This window comes from Dama dama, chromosome 4, assembly GCF_033118175.1.
Source record: "Dama dama isolate Ldn47 chromosome 4, ASM3311817v1, whole genome shotgun sequence".
Classification (NCBI taxonomy): domain Eukaryota; kingdom Metazoa; phylum Chordata; class Mammalia; order Artiodactyla; family Cervidae; genus Dama; species Dama dama.
In genome coordinates, this window is record NC_083684.1 from 25,082,078 (window position 1) to 25,106,370 (window position 24,293).

General features: G+C 38.3%; 1 protein-coding gene across 11 annotated transcripts in view; it reads left to right on the forward strand.

Moving 5' to 3' along the window:
- Positions 1 to 23,379, forward strand: part of CYLD (CYLD lysine 63 deubiquitinase) — a 73,214-nt gene extending 49,835 nt beyond the window's left edge. For all 11 annotated transcript variants that reach the window (XM_061138485.1, XM_061138492.1, XM_061138489.1 and 8 more), the window contains 7 exons: positions 370 to 461; positions 1,275 to 1,341; positions 13,810 to 13,942; positions 14,870 to 14,978; positions 15,788 to 15,906; positions 16,179 to 16,395; positions 18,323 to 23,379. In XM_061138485.1, coding sequence (XP_060994468.1) covers positions 370 to 461; positions 1,275 to 1,341; positions 13,810 to 13,942; positions 14,870 to 14,978; positions 15,788 to 15,906; positions 16,179 to 16,395; positions 18,323 to 18,507 — 922 coding nt within the window. In that variant the 3' untranslated portion in view covers positions 18,508 to 23,379. The remainder of the gene's footprint in view (positions 1 to 369; positions 462 to 1,274; positions 1,342 to 13,809; positions 13,943 to 14,869; positions 14,979 to 15,787; positions 15,907 to 16,178; positions 16,396 to 18,322) is intronic.
- Positions 23,380 to 24,293: the final 914 nt, after the last annotated feature.

Below are 24,293 nucleotides of genomic sequence, written 5' to 3' on the forward strand. Positions count from 1 at the left end.
TCCATTTCCCTTGGTAGCTATTTCATCCTTTAGTATTAAAAGGACTTTCTCTCAAAATTGTATATTCTATTTTGTAAAGTAAATGTTTTAATTCCTTAAGGACATAGAGAAAACAGTCATCATAAATTAAAGTTATTTTTTTCTTTTATTACTGTATGATAGTTAAAATTTTTAAACCTCAAGAAGCAGCTTATAATTGTATATTTAAAAATACTTATAAGCATATTGATTTATGACACTAGAGTTACATAAGAAATGCATGATTATCAAAATGTGTCATGCTCATTGTAAACCAACTATATACTTCAATAAAATGTTATATTAATTTAATATGTATGCTAGAATTAATTAATAGTTTTTTACTAACAGATATGGATATGTATGTGCAACAAAGATTATGAAACTGAGGAAGATACTTGAAAAAGTTGAGGCTGCATCAGGATTTACCTCTGAAGAAAAAGGTGACTGTTTTAATATATAAGAGTTGCTTTAAAAATAACTTGAAGTTATAAATGCTAAATTATTGGCTGAAATGGTATGTCTATGTAGTTTTGGGGGTTTTATTTTAAAATATAATTTTTTCTTTGTGGTGTACAATTTTCTTCCCTGTTTGTAAATACTTTCTGTCTTCTAAAATGAGTGATATGTGGAATAATGAACCCCTTTAAGAAGCTGACTGGTTTTAGTATATTATGAATATATAGGGAGAGCTTTCCATCCAGCAGTGATACTCAGAGTTGTTTTCTTTTCGGTGGTGAAGAGTTGCACTGAATTACCCAGAGTTCCCACTTAGCTTTCCTTGTTATTAGGTGAGTTACAAATGACTGATTAGGATTAAGATTATGGTAAGAGACAATGTTTAATCTCTTCATTAACTAATGAATTTCCTCAGAGGTTCAACTCCTGACTTTGAATGTGTTAACAGTATATTGTAACCAACTATAATATTTACAGTCTTGTTAATTATTTAAATAGCAGAAAAAATGTCATACTTAAGGTTAAGTTTCCCCCAAAGAAATTAAAATTATTTCCCTATATATGAATTATTATTTGAAATGCAATAAAGTTATAACAAACTTGGCACATAATACTTTCTCATAACATTTAAATATCCTTTGTATTTTTTTGTTAGGAAAACTTGAGAACTATTTTTTTAATTGAAATAATATTGATTATGAAATTGACTTCTATATAGGAATATGACTGTTTTAAATAAAAATAGAATGGTTTAAAAATTTTGTCTGTGATTTATTTGATTTTTTATCCTCTCCTAGATCCTGAAGAATTCCTGAATATCCTGTTTCATCATATTTTAAGAGTAGAACCATTGTTAAAAATCAGGTAATTTTATTTATTTATTTTCATTTATTTTTATTAGTTGGAGGCTAATTGCTTTACAATATTGTAGTGGTTTTTGTCATACATTGACATGAATTAGCCATGGATTTACATGTATTCCCCATCCCGATCCCCCCCTCCTACCTCCCTCTCTACCCTATCCCTCTGGGTCGTCTTCCCAGTGCACCAGGTCGGAGCACTTGTCTCATGCATCCAACCTGGGCTGGTGATCTGTTTCACCCTAGATAATATACATGTTTTGATGCTGTTCTCTTGAAACATCCCACCCTCGCCTTCTCCCACAGAGTCCAAAAGTCTGTTCTGTACATCTGTGTCTCTTTTTCTATTTTGCATATAGGGTTATCATTACCATCTTTCTAAATTCCATATATATGTGTTAGTATACTGTAATGGTCTTTATCTTTCTGGCTTACTTCACTCTGTATAATGGGCTCCAGTTTCATCCATATCATTAGAACTGATTCAAATGAATTCTTTTTAATGGCTGAGTAATATTCCATGGTGTATATGTACCACAGTTTCCTTATCCATTCGTCTGCTGATGGGCATCTAGGTTGCTTCCATGTCCTGGCTATTATAAACAGTGCTGCGATGAACATTGGGGTGCACGTGTCTCTTTCAGATCTGGTTTCCTCAGTGTGTATGCCCAGAAGTGGGATTGCTGGGTCATATGGCAGTTCTATTTCCAGTTTTCTAAGAAATCTCCACACTGTTTTCCATAGCGGCTGTACTAGTTTGCATTCCCACCAGCAGTGTAAGAGGGTTCCCTTTTCTCCACACCCTCTCCAGCATTTATTGCTTGTGGACTTTTGGATAGCAGCCATCCTGACTGGCGTGTAATGGTACCTCATTGTGGTTCTGATTTGCGTTTCTCTGATAATGAGTGATGTTGAGCATCTTTTCATGTGTTTCTAAGCCATCTGTATGTCTTCTTTGGAGAAATGTCTGTTTAGTTCTTTGGCCCATTTTTTGTTTTTTCTTTTTCTTTTTTTTTTATTAGTTGGAGGCTAATTACTTCACAACATTTCAGTGGGTTTTGTCATACATTGATATGAATCAGCCATAGATTTACACGTATTCCCCATCCCGATTCCCCCTCCCACCTCCCTCTCCACCCGATTCCCCTGGGTCTTCCCAGTGCACCAGGCCGGAGCACTTGTCTCATGCATCCCACCTGGGCTGGTGATCTGTTTCACCATAGATAGTATACATGCTGTTCTTTTGAAATATCCCACCCTCACCTTCTCCCACAGAGTTCAAAAGTCTGTTCTGTATTTCTGTGTCTCTTTTTCTGTTTTGCATATAAGGTTATCGTTGCCATCTTTCTAAATTCCATATATATGTGTTAGTATGCTGTAATGTTCTTTATCTTTCTGGCTTACTTCACTCTGTATAAGGGGCTCCAGTTTCATCCATCTCATTAGGACTGATTCAAATGAATTCTTTTTAACGGCTGAGTAATATTCCATGGTGTATATGTACCACAGCTTCCTTATCCATTCATCTGCTGATGGGCATCTAGGTTGCTTCCATGTCCTGGCTATTATAAACAGTGCTGTGATGAACATTGGGGTGCACGTGTCTCTTTCAGATCTGGTTTCCTCAGTGTGTATGCCCAGAAGTGGGATTGCTGGGTCATATGGCAGTTCTATTTCCAGTTTTTTAAGAAATCTCCACACTGTTTTCCATAGCGGCTGTACTAGTTTGCATTCCCACCAACAGTGTAAGAGGGTTCCCTTTTCTCCACACCCTCTCCAGCATTTATTGCTTGTGGACTTTTGGATAGCAGCCATCCTGACTGGCGTGTAATGGTACCTCATTGTGGTTCTGATTTGCATTTCTCTGATAATGAGTGATGTTGAGCATCTTTTCATGTGTTTTGTTAGCCATCTGTATGTCTTCTTTGGAGAAATGTCTGTTTAGTTCTTTGGCCCATTTTTTGATTGGGTCATTTATTTTTCTGGAATTGAGCTTCAGGAGTTGCTTGTATATTTTTGAGATTAATCCTTTGTCTGTTTCTTCATTTGCTATCATTTTCTCCCAATCTGAGGGCTGTCTTTTCACCTTACTTATAGTTTCCTTTGTAGTGCAAAAGCTTTGAAGTTTCATTAGGTCCCATTTGTTTAGTTTTGCTTTTATTTCCAATATTCTGGGAGGTGGGTCATAGAGGATCTTGCTGTGATTTATGTCGGAGAGTGTTTTGCCTATGTTCTCCTCTAGGAGTTTTATAGTTTCTGGTCTTACATTTAGATCTTTAATCCATTTTGAGTTTATTTTTGTGTATGGTGTTAGAAAGTGTTCTAGTTTCATTCTTTTCAAGTGGTTGACCAGTTTTCCCAGCACGACTTGTTAAAGAGGTTGTCTTTTTTCCATTGTATATCCTTGCCTCCTTTGTCAAAGACAAGGTGTCCATAGGTTCATGGATTTATCTCTGGGCTTTCTATTCTGTTCCATTGATCTATATTTCTGTCTTTGTGCCAGTACCATACTGTCTTGATGACTGTGGCTTTGTAGTAGAGTCTGAAGTCAGGCAGGTTGATTCCTCCAGTTCCATTCTTCTTTCTCAAGATTACTTTGGCTATTCGAGGTTTTTTGTATTTCCATACAAATTGTGAAATTCTTTGGTCTAGTTCTGTGAAAAATACCATTGGTAGCTTGATAGGGATTGCATTGAATCTGTAGACTGCTTTGGGTAGAATAGCCATTTTGACAATATTGATTCTTCCAATCCATGAACACGGTATGTTTCTCCATCTGTTTGTGTCCTCTTTGATTTCTTTCATCAGTGTTTTATAGTTTTCTATGTATAGGTCTTTTGTTTCTTTAGGTAGATATACTCCTAAGTATTTTATTCTTTTTGTTGCAGTGGTGAATGGTATTGTTTCCTTAATTTCTCTTTCTGTTTTTTCATTGTTAGTATATAGGAATGCAAGGGATTTCTGTGTGTTAATTTTATATCCTGCAACTTTACTATATTCATTGATTAGCTCTAGTAATTTTCTGGTAGAGTCTTTAGGGTTTTCTATGTAGAGGATCATGTCATCTGCAAACAGTGAGAGTTTCACTTCTTCTTTTCCTATCTGGATTCCTTTTACTTCTTTTTCTGCTCCGATTGCTGTGGCCAAAACTTCCAACACTATGTTGAATAGTAGTGGTGAGAGTGGGCACCCTTGTCTTGTTCCTGATTTCAGGGGAAATGCTTTCAATTTTTCACCATTGAGGGTGATGCTTGCTGTGGGTTTGTCATATATAGCTTTTATTATGTTGAGGTATGTTCCTTCTATTCCTGCTTTCTGGAGAGTTTTAATCATAAATGAGTGTTGAATTTTGTCAAAGGCTTTCTCTGCATCTCTTGAGATAATCATATGGTTTTTATCTTTCAATTTGTTAATGTGGTGTATTACATTGATTGATTTGCAGATATTAAAGAATCCTTGCATTCCTGGGATAAAGCCCACTTGGTCATGGTGTATGATTTTTTAAATATGTTGTTGGATTCTGTTTGCTAGAATTTTGTTAAGGATTTTTGCATCTATGTTCATCAGTGATATTGGCCTGTAGTTTTCTTTTTTTGTGGCATCTTTGTCTGGTTTTGGAATTAGGGTGATGGTGTTTGGCCCATTTTTTGATTGGGTCATTTATTTTTCTGGAATTGAGCTTCAGGAGTTGCTTGTATATTTTTTGGATTAATCCTTTGTCTGTTTCTTCGTTTGCTATTATTTTCTCCCAATCTGAGGGCTGTCTTTTCACCTTACTTATAGTTTGCTTTGTTGTGCAAAAGCTTTTAAGTTTCATTAGGTCCCATTTGTTTATTTTTGCTTTTGTTTCTAATATTCTGGGATGTGGGTCATAGAGGATCCTGCTGTGATTTATGTCGGAGAGTGTTTTGCCTATGTTCTCCTCTAGGAGTTTTATAGTTTCTGGTCTTACATTTAGATCTTTAATCCATTTTGAGTTTATTTTTGTGTATGGTGTTAGAAAGTGTTCTAGTTTCATTCTTTTACAGGTGGTTGACCAGTTTTCCCAGCACCACTTGTTAAAGAGGTTGTCTTTTTTCCATTGTATATTCTTGCCTCCTTTGTCAAAGATAAGGTGTCCATAGGTTCGTGGATTTATCTCTGGGCTTTCTATTCTGTTCCATTGATCTATATTTCTGTCTTTGTGCCAGTACCATACTGTCTTGATGACTGTGGCTTTGTAGTATAGTCTGAAGTCAGGCAGGTTGATCCCTCCAGTTCCATTCTTCTTTCTCAAGATTACTTTGGCTATTCGAGGTTTTTTGTATTTCCATACAAATTGTGAAATTATTTGTTCTAGTTCTGTGAAAAATACCGTTGGTAGCTTGATAGGGATTGCATTGAATCTATAGATTGCTTTGGGTAGTATAGCCATTTTGACAATATTGATTCTTCCAATCCATGAACACGGTATGTTTCTCCATCTGTTTGTGTCCTCTTTGAAAAATCAGGTAATTTTAAATTGTTACATAAGCATTGGAGAAAAAGACAATTTTCATTTCCACTGCCATCATTCAGTAGAATTGATTTTCTTAGTGATTACTTAATATTGTATTTGTTTAATGATCCTAATATGTTAGGTTCCTACACTGCAAATTAATTTAAGTTATTGTCTTCTCCATAGTATCATACTTAACTGGAACATCAAATACAATATAAATTTATGCTTTTAATTTTAACCCCAGTAATAAATACTATTGTAATTCATTTTTCTTATAAAACTGTATATAAATATATTTGTAATTTAAATTAATGAATCCTTTAAGAAGAATCTTATTTGAGTTCAGTCAAACATGATGGGCACACTGTTTTTGGCTAGACCACTCGATTAATTTAACCTTAAATTAGCTCTTTTGTTTCCAGTTTTCTAGCTTGGTCTTTCCCCACCGAATCTTGAATGAAAGACTTGAATCTCATGCAGTGAAGTTCTTCATGAGATATTCTAAGTGGGTGAATTTTCCAGGTTGAATGCTGGACCTTGTTACATTTTAGTGTGGGTTATTTCGTTGAAGAATCTTGCTAATATGCTATTTTGGTTCTTGTTCAGTTCTAAGTCATGTCTGACTCTGCAACCCCATAACTGCAACACACCAGGCTTCCCTGTCCCCCACTGTCTCCTAGGGCATGCTCAAATTCATGTCCATTGAGTTGGTGGTGCTGTCTAATCATCTCATCCTCTGCTGCCTCCTTCTCCTTTTGCATCAATCTTTCCCAGCCGCAGGGTCTTTTCCAGTGAGTTGGCTCTTCTCACCAGGTGGTCAAAATGTTGGAGTTTCGGCTTCAGCATCAGTCCTTCCAATGAATATTCAGGGTTGATTTCCTTTAGAATTGACTGTTTTGATCTCCTTGCTGTCCAGGGGACTCTTCAGGAGTCTTCTCAGCACCACAGTTCAAAATCATCTCAAAAGCATCAATTCTTCAGTGCTCAGCCTTCTTTGTGGTCCAGCTTTCACATCCACACATGACTATTGGAAAAACCATAACTTTGACTGTATGGACCACTGTCAGCAAAGTGATGTCTCTGCTTTTCATTACACTGTCTAGGTTTGTCATAGCTCTCCTTCAGGGAACAAGCATCTTTTAATTTCGTGATTGCAGTCACCATCTGCAGTGATTTTGGAGCCCAAGAAAAGAAAATCTATAACTGCTTCCACATTTCCCCCTTCTATTTGCCATGAAGTGATGGGATCGGATGCCATGATCTTAGTTTTTTGAATATTGTGTTTTAAGCCAGCTTTTTCACTTTCCTCTTTCACCTTCATCAAGAGACTCTTTAGTTCCTCATTACTTTCGGTCAATAGATTGGTATTACCTGCATATCTGAGGTTGTTGATTGATGCTTTTGAACTGTGGTGTTGGAGAAGACTCTGGAGAGTCCCCTGGACTGCAAGGAGATACAACCAGTCCATCCTAAAGGAAATCAGTCTTGAATATTCTTTGGAAGTACTGATGCTGAAGCTGAAACTCCAATACTTTGGCCACCTGATGAGGAGAACTGATTCATTTAAAAAGACCCTGATGCTGGGAAAGATTGAAGGCAGGAGGAAAAGGGGGCAACAGAGGATGAAATGGTTGGATGGCATCACCAACTCAATGGACATGAATTTGAGTAAGCTCCGGGAGTTGGTGGTGGACAGGGAGGCCTGGCGTGCTACAGTCCCTGGGGTCGCAGAGTCGGACACGACTGAGCAACTGAACTGAACTGATGATGTTGATGCTTCTCCTGACAGTCTTGACTCCAGCTTGTGCTTCACCCCGCTCGGTATTTCGCGTGATGTGCTCTGCATGTGAGTTAGACAAGTAGGGGCAATATGCAGCCTTGTCGTACGCCTTTCTCTATCTTGGACCAGTCTGTTGTTCCATATTCAGTTCTAACTATTGCTTCTTGACCTGCATACAAGTTTCTCAGGAGATGGGTAAAGTCATCTGGTATATCCATCTGTTTGAGAATTTTTCACAGTTTGTTGTGATCCACACAGTCACAGGCTTTAGCATGGTCAATGAAGCAGACATAAATGTTTTTCTGGAATTCCCTTGCTTTCTCTATGAGCCAACAAATGGTGGCATTTTGATCTCTGGTTCTTCTGCCTTTTCTAAATCCAGCTTGTACATGTGGAAGTTCTTGGTTCACATACTGTTGAAACTGCTTGAAGGATTTTGAGCATAACCTTACTAGCATGTGAAATGAGTGCAGTTGTACAGTAGTTTGAATGTTCTTTGGCATTGCCTTTCTTCAGGACTGGAATGAAAACTGACCTTTTCCAGTTCTGTGGCCACTGCTGAGTTTTCCAAATTTGCTGACATATTGAGTGCAGCACTTTAACAGCATCATCTTTTGGGATGTGAAATAGCTCAGCTGGAATTCCATCACCTCTATTAGCTTTGATTGTAGAAACACTACCTAAGACCCACATGATTTCTCAATCCAGATGTCTGGCTTTAAGTGAGTGATCACACCATCTTGGTTGTCCAGGTCATTAAGACCTTTTTGTATAGTTCTTTGGGATGGTTTTGGTCACTGCTTCTTGTACAGTGTTATGAACTTCCGTCCATAGTTCTTCAGGCACTCTGTTTACCAGATCTAATCCCTTGAATCTATTTGTCACCTCCATTATATAATCATAATGGATTTGACTTAGGTCATACTTGAATGGCCTAGTGGTTTTCCCTACTTTTCTTCAGTTTAAGCCTGAATTTTGCAATAAGGAGCTGGTGATTGGAGCCATAGTCAGCTCCAGGTCTTGTTTTTGTTGACGGCATAGAGCTTCTCCATCTTTGGCTGCAAAGAACTTAATCAGTCTGATTTCAGTATTGACCATCTGGTGATGTCCATGTGTAGAGTCGTCTCTTGTGTTGTTGGAAAAGGGTGTTTGTTATAACTAGTGTGTTCCCTTGACAAAACTCTGTTAGCCTTTGCCCTGCTTCACCTTGTACCCTAATGCCAAACTTGCCTCTTAACTCAAAGCTATCTTTTGACTTTCTCCTTTTGCATTCCAATTGCCTATGATGAAAAGGACACCTTTTTTTGGTGTTGGTTCTCGAAGGTCTTGTAGGTCTTCATAGAACCATTCAACTTCAGCTTCTTTGGCATTACTGCTTGGGGCATAGACTTGCATTACTGTGATGTTAAATAGTTTGCCTTGGAAACGAGCTGAGATCATTCTGTCATTTTTGAGGTTGTGCTTCCTTAAAAACTAACACAGACAAGGATTCTTACTCATCTCAATGTCTCAAATGATTTTCTTTGATGCCAATGTTGAGTTAATGAGTAAAAAGAAAGGAAGGAAGGGTGGATGGACAATACTGCAGTTATAATTTGATAATGTTTTGGAAGTTCTGGCTAATGAGATCAGACAGGATATATTTATCATCTATTCAAATATGGTGATAGCTATATGTACATGTATATGGGCTTCCCAGGTGGTGCTAGTGGTAAAGAACCTGCCACTAGCAGATATAAGATATAAGAGATGCACGTTTGATCCCTGGGTTGGGAAGATCCCCTGGAGGGGGGCATGGCAACCCACTCCAGTATTCTTGCCTGGAGAATCCCATGGACAGAGGAGCCTGGCAGGCTAGAGTCTATAAGGTCACAAGAGTCGGACATGTCTGAAGTGACTTAGCATGCTCATATGTGTACCTAGAAAATTCTAGAGAATTGTTTAGAAACTGTAGTATTAATAGAAAAATTTGTAATTTGGCCATGTAGAATAAAATCATGGAGAAATAAATTTATTTGTTAGCAAATATGAAGAAGGGATAATTTCATGCTTCATGAAAGTATAAAATTCTAAGAAATCAATTTTATTGAGATAGATTTTTTAAAAAGTTGTCCAAAGCTAAAAAGTGATTTGATTAATTAATGAGAAAGATTATATTTAAGTAGAAAGATTAAATAAGTTTAACATGTTAATTTTTATAAAATAATTTGTACATAATCAAGATCTTAACTCCCCCCCCCGCCTTTGGAATGCTGTAAAACAATTTTAGAATTCTCTACAAGATGTGAAAACATTGTAGTTTTTTTAAAAAACAATTCTATTATAAGCTATAAAGATAGCACAACAGACCTTAAAACAGTGTGATACTGGTACACAATTAGAAACTGAATAGATAGAACTGAATACAAAGCCCAGATATAGAATTAACTGTATGTGGTATTTCAGTATGTCAACCTTCAAATGCAAATTAGGAAGGAAATATATGTTTAATGCATAATGTAGGAAATTTAGCAGGCAATTTGGGAGGAAAAAAATCACTTCTGTTTTTCATCTTGAAGAGATAAATTTCAGATGATTAAAACAGTTGTCTTTTTTTTTTTTTTTCCATAGCCCATCACCTCCCATAGCCTTGGGGAGGTAATGCATTCCTGGTAATAACACAGGATGAATACTGCAGTGATTCTCAGAGTGGGTGAGGAGGGGTCAAGTACATATAGAAGTATATCTCAGTGTCTAAGGTATTGTGGAGTTTCAAGAAGGTCCTGGGAAGCTCTGCCTCTCCTCCCCCTTCAGCAGTCTCTTCCTATTGAGAATCACTAAAGATTATAAAAATATGAAAAAAAAACATACTTTAAAAGTTAGCAGTTTTCTCCCAAGTGTCATTCTTCACCTCCATGGACCCATCTTTCGGACTGAGGGAGAGTCAGCTGATGCAACAGATGAGTGCCTTAGAGACTATTCTAAAATGATATTCTTAGTATGAAATATTTTTAAATGGTGAAGAGAATAAAGAAGGAATTAGATACCTATGGAGGATAAGTATAGATTTGATAACAAAGAAAAATAAAAAAGATAAAATTACCATAAATAGAATAAAAAACTATATCTATAGTTTATATATGTGTATATATATATGTGTGTGTGTGTAGTTTATATATGTATGGTTTATATATATGTTTGTGTTTGTGCTCAGTTGTGTCTGACTCTTTGCAACTCCATGGACTATAGCCCACCAGACTCCTCTGCTGCTGCTGCTAAGTCGCATAAGTCGTGTCCGACTCTGTGCGACCCTATGGACGGCAGCCCACCACGCTCCCCCGTCCCTGCGATTCTCCAGGCAAGAACACTGGAGTGGGTTGCCATTTCCTTCTCCATTGCATGAAAGTGAAAAGTGAAAGTGAAGTCACTCAGTCGTGTCTGACTTGTAGCGACCCCGTGGTCTACAGCCTACCAGGCTCCTCCATCCATGGGATTTTCCAGGCAAGAGTACTGAAGTGGGGTGCCATTGCCTTCTCCGCCAGACTCCTCTATCCATGGAATTTTCCAGACATTAAAACTGGAGTGGGTTGCCATTTCCTACTTTAGTATAGCCATATAGATATGGCTGGGAGAGGATACCTCACTGAATGCAGTATGCATAGCTAAAGAGAGAATTGCTCATTTAGAAGATAGATCTGAAGACATTACCTAGAATGTAGCCCAGAGGGACAGAGTTATAAAAAATAAAGGATAAAAAGGAAGAAAAGAGACATGAAAGACAAATTCCAATTGTAGTTCTTGGAGGAATCACTAGAGAGATTAGGGAAGCAACAATAGTTTGAGAGATTATAACTGAAGATTTTACAGAACTTTTGACAGACTTAAATTCTAAGAAAAAAGATGCACAAAATTCCTGAGCAGGAAGAACTGGGACTAAATTACCAGTCAGAGACTTATTACAAGGTATACTTTAGTAACATAGAACTAAATTTAGAATAAGGGAATGTTATGCAAGAAACAAGGAAGTCAAGCAAGAAATTGGTAAATGTAGGTATATCAAGCTTTCATACTTAAAAACAGTAGCAATGACTAATGTGTGGGGGGTGCTAGGGTGAAACTGAAGTCATAGCCACCAAGGGGAGAATCTAGTGGATGGAGGTGAAGCACTCCAGGAAAAATAATGGAAAAAATCAGCATCAGGAAGCAGATATAAGGGAATATTCAGGTTGTACTACTGAGCACCTCTTACTGTAGAACCATAGCACTGGGGATTCTTCTTTTATTTTTTACATTTTTGATTAGAGTATAGTTGCTTTACAGCGCTGTGTTGGTTTCTGCCATACAACGTGAATCACCTGTGTGTGTGTGTCCTAATTGCTTCGGTCATGTCTGACTCTTTGTGATCCTATTGACTGCAGCCCGCCAGTCTCCTCTGTCCATGGGATGGATTCTCCAGGCAAGAATACCGGAGTGGGTTGCCATGCCCTCCTCCAGGGGATCGTCCTATATAATCAGCTATGTGTATACATATATCCCCTCCTTCTTGAGCCTCCCTCCCACTCCCTCCACCACCACCCACCCCTCTCGGTTATCACAGAGCATCAGGTTGAGCTCCCTGTATTATACAGCAACTTCCGAAGCGGGAATTCTTATTACATGGATATGTTATATTCCATGGTACTAGATAATCCAGAATCTGTAAAAAATTTTAGTCAATTACCCACTATGATCTGTGTTACAAAGAAAGTTAATACAACGTTTGTATCCTTCAGCTCTTAGTTTTTTTGAGGGCGTGGGGTGATAAACAGAAATGTAAAATGTGTGGTTTTGTACAATAGCATCAGTTTTGCTCTAATTCTTATATATGTGTGTCTCAGTGATGAGCTAATCACCCTAGGATATTATTAGCCTTCTAGAACTTCAGTTACGAGGTGTGAGTGGCTGCTGCTCCCCTCTCCCTCTGGTTTTCTGTCCAAATATCACAAAGCTGTTGATATTACATCCTCACTTTTGATTCCCATCTCATGTCTGCCTCTCTGCACTCTCTCCAGCCGCCATCCCTCTCGTCTGTCACTGTTAATATTTCTGAGTTTTGTGACTGCTCACCTCTACTGCTTCTGCTTTCTTTGTTTCCAGTCTTATTTTTCCTATTACCTGTTGATTCTTTTTTAATACTTTTTGACTTTCACAGAAAAATGCTGGCATTTTATTGTCATCAATAATAGATTAAAATCTTGGTACAGCATAACCTTCAGGTTTTTTGGTTATCTTTTTTTTTTTTTTTTTTTTGTCGTGGGTTCTCAAGAATTTCTACTTTGTTACCAAATAAGTTGTCTTTATTTCAGAGTATAAGTTGCTTTGGGAAACTGAGGGTTTCTGAGGTTAGTGTCTATGTTAATATTTTTCCCTAAAAATCTTGAAATCTGCTTATAAACCTAATTATAAACTGCCTGATTCTATGCCCAGAAATTCTGCTAAAAAGGGTAAGTAGTAAATTTAAAGATTATTGATTCTTTTGGTACAGTTAGTCTTGAATTTTCATGCATTCTAGTAAAATATTTAGAAGGGAAAATACATAAGGGTAACACTGAGATTTGCATACAGTGGGTCCTAACTTGGTGCTTGTTGAATAAATGAGTGACCATCTAAGGAGAACATGCTTGAGTGCAAAGAATAGTGAGCAGTTGTTAGGACACCTGGGTTTTACACCTGGCTCTGCTTTTGACTTTCTGGGAAGGATGCTCCTTCACCAGATCTCAGGGCCTTCATAAATTAAAAGTTTCTAAAGGTCTGGAAGGTCTTTAGACCATCTGGAATGTCTCTAAGGGTTTGTCCCATTCAGCCATGTATGAACTGACTTTCCTATTAAAGGCATTAAAATGCAATTTGCTGTTTTCTAGCTTTGGACAGTAAAGTTGAACCGATGATATTAGCTTCTGGTTGTTACTATTCACAAGTGCTTTTTGATTACAGATGTTGTTGCATTATTTTTCTCCTAATCACTAAGGGAACTTTCAGTATGAAAACTAAAATAAGAAGTAATTTGTAAGTTCTTATGCACGAGTACATTTAATTATTTTATCTAAATCATTGTCTTTGTCCCTGTTGTTCTGACTGTCAGAGTTGCAGATTTCTGTTCTCAATAGTTTTTTGTTCTCAAATGCCCCTAGAACCACTTCACCTTCTGATGCATTTCATAAGTAAATTATTTGGCTTTTTCTGCATATTTTTAGATCAGCAGGTCAAAAAGTACAAGATTGTTACTTCTATCAAATTTTTATGGAAAAAAATGAGAAAGTTGGAGTTCCTACAATTCAGCAATTATTAGAATGGTCTTTTATCAACAGTAACCTGAAATTTGCTGAGGTACGTGATAATTACTTACTGTATTTTATATTAAAGTCCTTAGGCTTCTTAAGAAAACTATAACTTCACTAACTATTACTTTTAACCCACTGAGAACTATTATAAACACAAACTGTTAACAAAACACAAATTTTGAAATTATGCCATGCTTCAACTTTGTCCTTGTAGAAAATACTTTAAGTTGAACTTAGTAGAAAATACTAAAATTGAACTCTTTAGATTTTGGTGCCAAGGAAAATATCAATATGATTTGTAACTTGAAAACATTTAAGTAGCTTAGAGCAAAAAAGATTGTGAGGGTTTCTGTTGTCATTTCACCCAATTTCACATTTTATCCAATTTAAAAGTTTATTCAAGCATATCATCCAAAGGAATGTTTACTTTTCCTCCTTCAATGAAAGGCAAACTCACTTATTGTAAATGAACAAGTGATATAATTTACTTTTCTTTTACTGAGTATATTCATGATCTCATGTGGCTCATTTTCATTGTATTTATTTTTAAAGGGATGTTCTGATAAAACCTTAATAGCTACCAGTATTTATTTGTTGAAATATAAGGAATAGTGTCCTTCAGTGATGAATTTCTTAATTGTACTTGCAAAAACAATTTTTCTGAAACCTTTTGAAAAATATAAACCCAAAGTGGGATGTTACTCTGCACAGTCATCTTATTCTTTGAGATCCCAGGTGGCTGAACTATCTGACCTCTGTGTCCATGTGTCCACACATCTTGGACTGCTTGAGGCTTGTGGCTCTTTGGTGCGCTGCCTTCATAGTCTGTGTCCACATGCAGATCCCATTTTACAGGCCATCCATGTTATGGTGGAATCACTGCTTGGTTTGACAACCGTGACTCTTTTGGGGGAATTTCGTGGAAATTTATCAATGTTTTGATTCTAAAATTATGTATCTTTTTTTTTTTAAGGCACCATCATGTCTGATTATTCAGATGCCTCGATTTGGAAAAGACTTTAAACTATTTAAAAAAATTTTTCCTTCTCTGGAACTAAATATAACAGATTTACTTGAAGACAGTAAGTATAAGATTTTTTAGTTTGTTTTTCAGCAGTAGTCTTATCAGGTCATTCACATTAATTGTGAATAAGAGTCTAACAGGATACAAGTTTTCTTAAAGACAATTTTGCTGTCTGAAGAGCTTGGGAATATTACACTAGAAATTTATTCTGAAAAAATCAGACATGTAAATCAAGATTTCCTATGCAAATATGTTTATGAATAAGAAATTAGAAGCACTCTATATGTTAACTAGAGGAGAGTAGTTAAGTGAATTATAGTGTATCTGCACAGCGTAAGTACTGCTGTTCAAATTCATGTTTTTGAAGACCAGTGTTACATGAAAGTGGTCATGATATAATGTTAAGTGAAAAGGTATGCTGATATTGTCTACAAGAGGAGCTGCGCGCGCACACACACACACACACACACACACACACACACACTGAGTTATGTTAAGTATGCAGATATAAAATTATAAGAGAAATTACAAGAGTGGTTATCTCTTGCTAACTGAAATTGCAGATGCTTTCAGTTTTCTTCTGTATGTCTCTTGTATCTTAGCACATTCATCAGTAGAAGTTTTATAATCAGGAGGAACACTCTAGAGTGTATTATTTTTTTAAAGTCATTTGGTCAGAGAAAATGTCTTTAAAGATATCCTGAATCCAAGGAAATCCAATTTAAACTTTATGGGGGTGGGAAGGGATAGACTTTTGAGTCCATGAGCATTATCCTTTTTAAAACTTAATTTTTCTTTTTAATTTTTTAAAATAAAAGAATGCATTGTAAAAGACCCCTTAACTCCCCCACATCCCACCCTTTTCAGCCCCCAGGCAGTGCCGGATTTGTGGAGGGCTTGCAATGTATGAGTGTAGAGAATGCTATGATGACCCTGATATCTCAGCTGGCAAAATCAAGCAGTTTTGTAAAACCTGCAATGCTCAAGTAAGTTTGACTTCACTTAATGGATATTCTCTTAATAAATAATAAATCATTTGTAGTTGAACCAGATTTCAGGTTTTGAAAAGTTTTCAAAATCATAATTAACTTAAAAAATTCATAATTAAGGGGTATGCCTCTTCTGTTTATTTGATGGATTTCCATGGGGTACTCAGTTGCTATTTATAGGGACATATTCCATTAGAGTAAGTGGAGTCCATTCTCTTCAAACATAGAGTTTGGCTCCTTAATGACTTTTTCTTCATGTTCTGTTTTAGGTCCACCTTCATCCCAAGAGGCTGAATCATAAATACAACCCAGTGTCACTTCCCAAAGATCTGCCTGACCGGGACTGGAGACACGGCTGCATCCCCTGCCAGAAGATGGAGTTATTTGCTGTCCTCTGCATAGAAACAAGCCACTATGTCGCTTTTGTGAAGTACGGGAAAGACGACTCTGCCTGGCTCTTCTTCGACAGCATGGCTGATCGGGATGGTACTTTACAGACCTTTCTTCCACATGTGGTGCTATCTGAGTTTGTAGTGGGATAGTTGTAGTGGGCTAGCCTGGTCTGAGTAACAAACAGTGTTGGGAAAAGCTGCTCAGGAATATCTTGGTGATGCATTAACAGCCTTGCTACAAAACTAAGGAATAGTATTGTGATAGTTTGACATGCATAGTCTTTTTAAAAAAAAAAAGGAATCAGTTATTTTTTTCTTTAAGGCTGAGAGTTTTTATTTCTACTTTGTTGTCCTTGACTTTTGATCTCCTCTCATTTTCTGTACCATAGTCATCATTTCTTAAGTACTTCTGTGCCAAGCTCTCTGGGAGGGACTTTAGGTCATTTACCTAAATCCTTGCAAAATGGGAGTGGTTCCTATTTTTGTCTTACTAAAGCAGAGATTTAAGGTGCCTAGGGTCTCAGAGCATGTATTTAATTCAGTCTTTCTAAATTCAGTGCTTATGTTCTTTTATATACTAAACCATGTGTCTTCTAAATGACAAAGCTAAGAATAGAAGTAAATGTCTTCTTTGGAAAAATAAGCTTATTCTATGTATAATGTCTTTCTTCCTGAACTGGGGAATATACTGCACTTTCTAGGCTGCTTTCTAGGATATTTAGTCATTATTTAACAAATACCTAATGAGTGCATGTGAAGTGCCCAGGGCTCTGCTGCTGCTGCTAAGTCACTTCAGTCGTGTCTGACTGTGAGACCTCATAGATGGCCGCCCACCAGGAGCTCCCGTCCCTGGGATTCTCCAGGCAAGAACACTGGAGTGGGTTGCCATTTCCTTCTCCAGTGCATGAAAGGGAAAAGTGAAAGTGAAGCCACTCAGTCGTGTCTGACCCTTAGCGACCCTGTGGACTGCAGCCTACCAGGCTCCTCCATCCATGGGATTTTTGAGTCAAGAGTACTGGAGTGGGTTGTCATTGCCTTCTCTGGCCCAGGGCTCTAGTAGGTTTCAAAAATGAAGCAGTTGTCGAAACAGCTATACTCCTGCCTTTATAGAGTTTACAGATTAGGATCAGCCCTAGGCAAAGTTGTGGGAATTTGACTTCCATAACCCTCCAGTTCTTCCATTCCCTGTTTTTCCTTTAGCCACTCTCTCACACTCCAGGCTCCAAGTCTTGTGGTGTGGTCCCCTAGTGACCTAGGACACACCCTTGTGGCAGCCTCTTGATCAGCTGCCCAAACTCTGCCTCGTGGGTTCTCAACATTTTCTCAGCATTCAGACATTTGATATAGCACAGATCCATCTGTAAATATGTCCCTAGCCCAGTTAAAATTTGCATTTAAGCATGAAATTTGAAAGCACAGGTGTTCCAGATATTTTTAGAAAAGCCATTGGGAGGCTAAAGCAGAAGAACCTTTCCTGGGGTCCCTAAGACCATGCCTTATATCCTCCTGCTATCTAATGAAATGTAAAACAGAATCTTGTGAGAGTTACACAAATATGTTTTTTAAACTTAGGGGAGTAAAATAGTATTCATTTTACTAGATCTGCTTTAAACTACTAGATCTGCTCTAAACTGGACAGGCTCATGGTAAAGCAAACAGGGGTGCTTGTGTCCAGGAAGGGATTTGGGAATGTGGAGAGTTGAATGTGTGTGCACATGTGTATGTGACATTATTCCTTGACTGAGAAGCCTGGGAAGTAGATTTTGGACTTTGCTCAGGATATATATCTTTTGACCAGTTATATTCACTGTTGGTCCCAGAATCCTTTCAGAAACCAAGAAGTGAGACTATCAAGAGATAAACAGAGGACTTCTAGAAATCAGAAGTAAAATGAGGTCTTTTTGATCCTGGAAATTAGCATTAACTAAATTACGGAATTGTAAAGTTACTTTGGTAGGGCAGGGCATCAAAAGTGTTTATAACTTCACTGCCCTCAATACGGCTCTTCCTCTTCTCCATAGGTGGTCAGAATGGCTTCAACATTCCTCAAGTTACCCCATGCCCAGAAGTAGGAGAGTACTTGAAAATGTCTCTCGACGATCTGCACTCCTTGGACTCCAGAAGAATCCAAGGCTGTGCACGAAGACTTCTCTGTGATGCATACATGTGCATGTACCAGAGTCCAACCATGAGTCTGTACAAATAAGCAGGATCATCTGGACGGGTGCAGAAATCAAACGCACAGTTTTCATGTTGCATCTCACTTGAGCTGGCAGTTCTGTTCAGCGTCCATTGCCGGCAATGGATGTCTTTGCGGTGATGATCCTTCAACACAGGATTCCTGTGTTTAAAAACAAATTGCTTTTGTGTTACTAAAGTATTTAATAAGCATTTTGCACTCTAGAAAGTATGTTTGTGTTGGTTTTTTAAGAAGTCTAAATGAAGTTATTAATACCTGAAGCTTTAAGTTAAGTGCATTGATCGTAAGATATTTTTGGAAGCATACAATTTTAATTGTGACAGTTTAAAACTTCTTTTAGTCTGTTGAGAATGTAAATAAATGTGTCTTCTTTATGGACCAAGGTTATGAAATCACTTTTCCTTTGTAGCTAATGGTCGCCTTGAGGAGGATAGAGTCTACTTTCAATCCACTGATTAAAGTTGTTTTGAGTTTGATTTGTTAATTCTTCCCTCTCTAGTGCTGATTCCTGCATGTCTGCAATCTGCTGAGTTTCTGTGTTTCTGTGGTAGTGGTCACAAAAGTATTTAAATTTCCTCAATGGTGTTTTCTATTTGTTCTGGTTTTGAGATACATGAGTGATTTTTGTCATGAAATGTCCATTTTTGATGTAGTTTTCCTGGGGGATTCACATATACAGCAATTGAAGCTCTTCATTCATAGTAGTAACTGTCAGCTAACAGCTTTCTTTTCTTTTCTAAAGACTCTCTTATGCAGTGGGGCACAGTAAATTTTACTAAAGAGTTGGGGTGATAAATATATTCCTATACAAATATAAGGTTAATAGGAAAATGAATTGGTCATATAGAATCACTCATTGAAATTTCCCTGAAGATGTATTGGCTGTCTCAACTTCTATTATCTTAGATAAGACCGTCTAGAACTTAGATCAGTCCCTGCATTAAGTTCAGTCTGATATCCCTTGAGATAATGACAGTTACGAACCAGATATTTTATTGAAATGTTAGCAGCAGCTTTGCCTTCCTCCTGATTCAATAAGTAGAAAATGGATGTTTTCGTAGCTAATACCTGTAGTGTGTGTCTGTTGTAGACTAGCAGCATAGGCTGTCTGTGTCAGTGCTGTGGGACGTGTTGTGTGACGATGGTGTCTCTGTGGAATGACTTCCTAACCGCATGGAATGGCAGAGGTTGTCATGTGTGTCTAGCATATGACTTCATAAAACACTGAATGTCCAAAAGAAGGGAAAGAATCTTTGCAAACCCTGCAATTATTTCTTTTTAAAGTCACATTTACCCTTTGGTTTGTCATTCCATTTTAGCTAGGATTCATTGTTATGAATCATAATGTACAGAAAATTTCATCATAATTTTTTCATTTTTGGAATGAAAAAAGTACATAACTTTTGCATGAAGTTTTACTCAATACCTGGGTGACTGGTGATCAGGATACTAGGTCCAGAGAGATTGGGAGCAGCCCTGCCCCATTGCCCTGGGGTTGATGAGGAGCCTGGGGGGCTAGATGCCTAAGGTTCCCTCTAGCCCTGACTTTCCACAAGTCCAGTCACCTCTTAATCAGTACATGTTGGATGAATACATGGATGTAGGAGCTTATCAATGTGATTTTAAAAGGCTCTCTAGAGAAATGATTAGGACTCTATATCTAGGTAAGACTGGATTTAACAGTTAAAAAAGAGAAGACAGTTCCTTTCCTGTAAAAATTAAAACACAAGTTGAAGGTCAGTCCTGCTCAGCTCCTCGTGGCAGAAGACTTGAAGAGGACTTGTGGAGTTGTACGTTTATTTCCCATGGGTAGGGCGTGGAGGCGCTTTCTAGTGGGAGGGACCTCTTCCATAAACCATTTCTAGGACAGTTTCTTCAAGTAGAGCTTCCTGTTCTTCTAACATTAGCTGGGGAGGGAGCACCCAGTAAAGGGATGCAGGGCCCACTATGGTGGTTCCTCTAGAGGCAAGGGTCCTTCCAGGCCCTGGGTGTCTCCTCTCCAGCACCCGCCCCCCATCAGCAGTCCTTTCTGGCTGGTGCTCCCGCAGGGCCCTGAGTGTCACATGGGCACAGGGAGGGCTGGGCGGTGTGGCTCCAGTGACCCACGTGCCTGTTGACTTACTTCATTTCTAGCCTTAAATTTTCTTTCATATTTTTCTATTGGTCTTTTAAATGTTTCTGTTATCCTTTCTTCCGTATCATATGTACAATCAAGATGGCAATATAGTAAAATCATCTTATTTATAAAACAAGTCATGTTGCCCCACCTCCACTGAATACACACGTGTGTGTTTGTGTGTGAGAATTTATATATATGGGAGGGGGGGAGGGAGGGCAACCATTTCATAATGTGTTCAGCCCGTTGCTATCAGCTTTACGAAGGCACTTGACTCCATCCACAAAAGAATGTTTTGTAAAACTGGAAATACACATTGCAAACCAAGAGAGAAACAAAACTCAGTAACATAGAACTGTTAGAGTTGCTAAGGATAATTTCCTTAGAATAGTTTAGGATTTTTGTAATTCTTATTTGCCAAAAGTTGTAGGTAAATAGCTTCTTTCTATCCCGTGGATTCACTTTTTTTTTTTTCTTTTCACCTAATTCACATAATTCAGGAACAAGGGAAAGACGTAATTATCTTAGGGAACTTGCATTGACATTCAAATTCCCGTGTGTGAACATGCCACCTTCATAAATTCAGAGATGTTACTGTTTTCCTCTGATGGACCTCAATATCCAGCTAGATGACTTTGCATCTGTGCTGATGACTGTAGACAGAGGTGTGAGAGAAGATAGAATTAGGCCTTAGCTGAGGGACTGTCTGCCAACAATTATTTCTTAGACACTTCTTACCTAAGATTGTGTCAAAAGGAACATGAGACATGGCACCTGCCCTCGAGCAGCTTACCACCTACTTCTACCAACAGAACGTCTACTAAAGGCTTCTTAGCCTGAGTGTAAGGGCGCCGGGTTGGGGGGCTCCAGGAGGCAGTGAGGTGTGACAGAAGTGGTGGACCAGGGGACAAGGGCTGGTCCAGCCCTTTCTCTGTTTCGTGCTTTATTAGTCTTGGGCAACGTCTTGACTTCTCTGGGCCTCAGTGTCTTCCTCTGTAGAGCAAGGGGGTGGGACTATTGAATCTTACAGGAAAGAAGGACAAATTTCTGGGTCCTCGGCAATGCCTGCTAAACTGAGTCTTCACAAATGGTAGACCCCATTTCCTAGACCCAAAATGTCCACCCCCCCCCCCAAACAGGTGACCCTGAGAGTGATCATCAGCCAGATTTGAAAAAACAATGAACTGAAAGATCTTGAAAATATCTTTTCTTTATGTGGTCATGTGGTCATAGAATGTTATTGTGTTAATTATTCCACATACACATGGGTAATTGTATATTTGTCATATTGTTTCTCTGTGTTTACATGTGAATTCATATAAGAAATGAGTTTTAGTATCTATGCCTCAGCCCACTGTTTCCTAGAGGTTTTAGCCATCTTAGGAACCCTCTTGAGACTGAAGAGGATGTTATTTACCTGGACATTTACTCTTCATTTAATTTTTGTAGGGGAAATTGAGGCTCTGGAAACCAAAGAAATGGAAAAATGAAATTGTTATGCAAAGTTAAAAAAAAGTAGACTACTGCTACTTTGATGAAAATTTTAATCCTAATATGGGAAGATTTTTTGGTCATAAAGTAGAATGTCCTTGTTCAAGTAGGGGGACTGTAGGTTCATAGTGAAGAATAAGACTGCCTTTTCTAGGGGGTTGGTGATGTTAACATACCCACAGTTTTTCAATGAAAATAATACTTGAATTCCCCAAGGCAAGTGAGGGTGGAGAAGGAGGAGAGCTTATTAAGATGGAAATATTCAGATGCATACTAGGATGCAAGAGAGAGAGGGTGGAGGATGGAAGGCCACCCTGAGAGCAGCTGTGGTGTCTGCTGGGGGCTGTAAAGGTGGGTTCTCTCTGCCTCCCAGGCTGTGTCACTGCTCAGAAACTGGGACTTCAGAGAGCCAGGCTTCTTGCAGCGAGTCAGCGTTGCATTGTCTAGTTTCCTTTCAGAAGCCTTATTGGAGGAAAAAGAGAGGTGGGGAGAAAAGAGTCTTCATCTTAGTCTAAATCCTGAAACAGCCGAAGGTCTCTCCTGAGTTTGAAAGTGGTGGTAAAAAGCTAACCAGCACATATGGCCAAGGATAATGAAAAAGGGGAAAAGAAAGACATCCCTTCTTCCTGATCACAATAAATGTTAGTATTTAGAGCAGGTCATTCAAGAAATCCATTTGCTTTCCTGACTCTCTTGTCAGCGATGCCATTTTTGTTTACTGTATTTGAAAGTCTTCCTATAACACAGGTTGTGGGGAAAGACCAGGTCCAGAGCCATCCTCCTTTGGAGCTCCACAGACTCAGACGTAATTCTCTTGCACTTTAAAACCCTGTCCACTTCCGCTTTTTATTTTTTCAAGAGATTGTGTGGGAGATTCAACTGTTATTGGTTTTATTTTAAAAAATGGCCTATAGTACTCCAGAAAGTCTTAGTATCCTGTCATAAACATTCATTAAGAAAAAATAAATCCCATTTGGAACTTCCCTGGGAAGTCATGGTTGTTAGGAAGTTGGTATAAAGGAGCACATTTTATATTGCATTTCCCATATTTGGTATCTTGTTCAACATTTCTTTTTTTTTGGCCTGATGAACATTCTATATTTATGAAGACATTCTTTAAAAGTAAAACCACATAAAATATCCCTTTATTATCAGATTGCTCTGATTTAGCCTTAATTTTGTTAAATTTTTTAGAGATGATTGAAGTGCTGCTGTGGAAAGAAATGTACTATATACTATTTCTGTATCATTAAAATTAAATTTTTATGGTTGTTTTTCCTTGATTTCTTTGGGGAAGGGTTTGGGGTTATGGGAAGACTGGAATTGAGGAAGATTGCTTTAGGAAAATGCAGTACCAGGCACACCTGTGTCTTCATCAAGTCTCTGTTATCATTGTGCTTGTTTTAGAAAACATAGACTTTTCCTGGGAGATGTGCCATGGTCTCTGGGTCCCCTCCTGGCATCATGATTTTGTGTAGTTACTTGAAATAACTTGGCACCACCAAGCTCCGATCCTAATTAAAGCTCAGTTCTGCCAGTCTCTAATCCAACCAAGAGTTGTTCATCTCTTAAATTGGGCCAGAGCTGGTGCCTATAGCATAGTGTGTCTTGATCTCTCACAGCTGCCAAGGAGGCAATTAAGAACACTTTACTTTTCTGTATAATTCGGAGAAATGATTACGTGATGCTATATTAGGTAACTGATATAACATGCTTTCTTCAGGAATTACTGCTTGTAGAGTTTCAGCCCCTTGTTATGCCAAGGTAGGAAAGCTGGAATGATCCAAGCTGGCAATATTTGTGTTAATACAGTGCATTCAAGAACTTTTCTACTTAGAAACCCACAGCCAAATGACGTATTGGACATCACTTGATTGTCCTTTGTTCACACTCAAGGGTTGGCATGCTTTTTCATAGATCCCCTCCTTTCTGATTCTCTGTGGGTGTGTTAGTGCAACAGTGATTGTTCATATACTTGTGCCCACCTGTGGATGTGGGCAATCAAGACCAGACCTTGTTGGAGGTGGGCTGACAGGCTGGCAGAGGACCACCGCCTCTCCAGGCCTCTTCTGGGGCCTGATCCCTGCGCTTCTCCTGACCTGCTGAGGCCAATTTTCCCTCATCTTCCTGAGGAAGGGATGCGTGGCCTACAAAGGCAGTTCTCAGTCCTGGCTGCACACTGAAT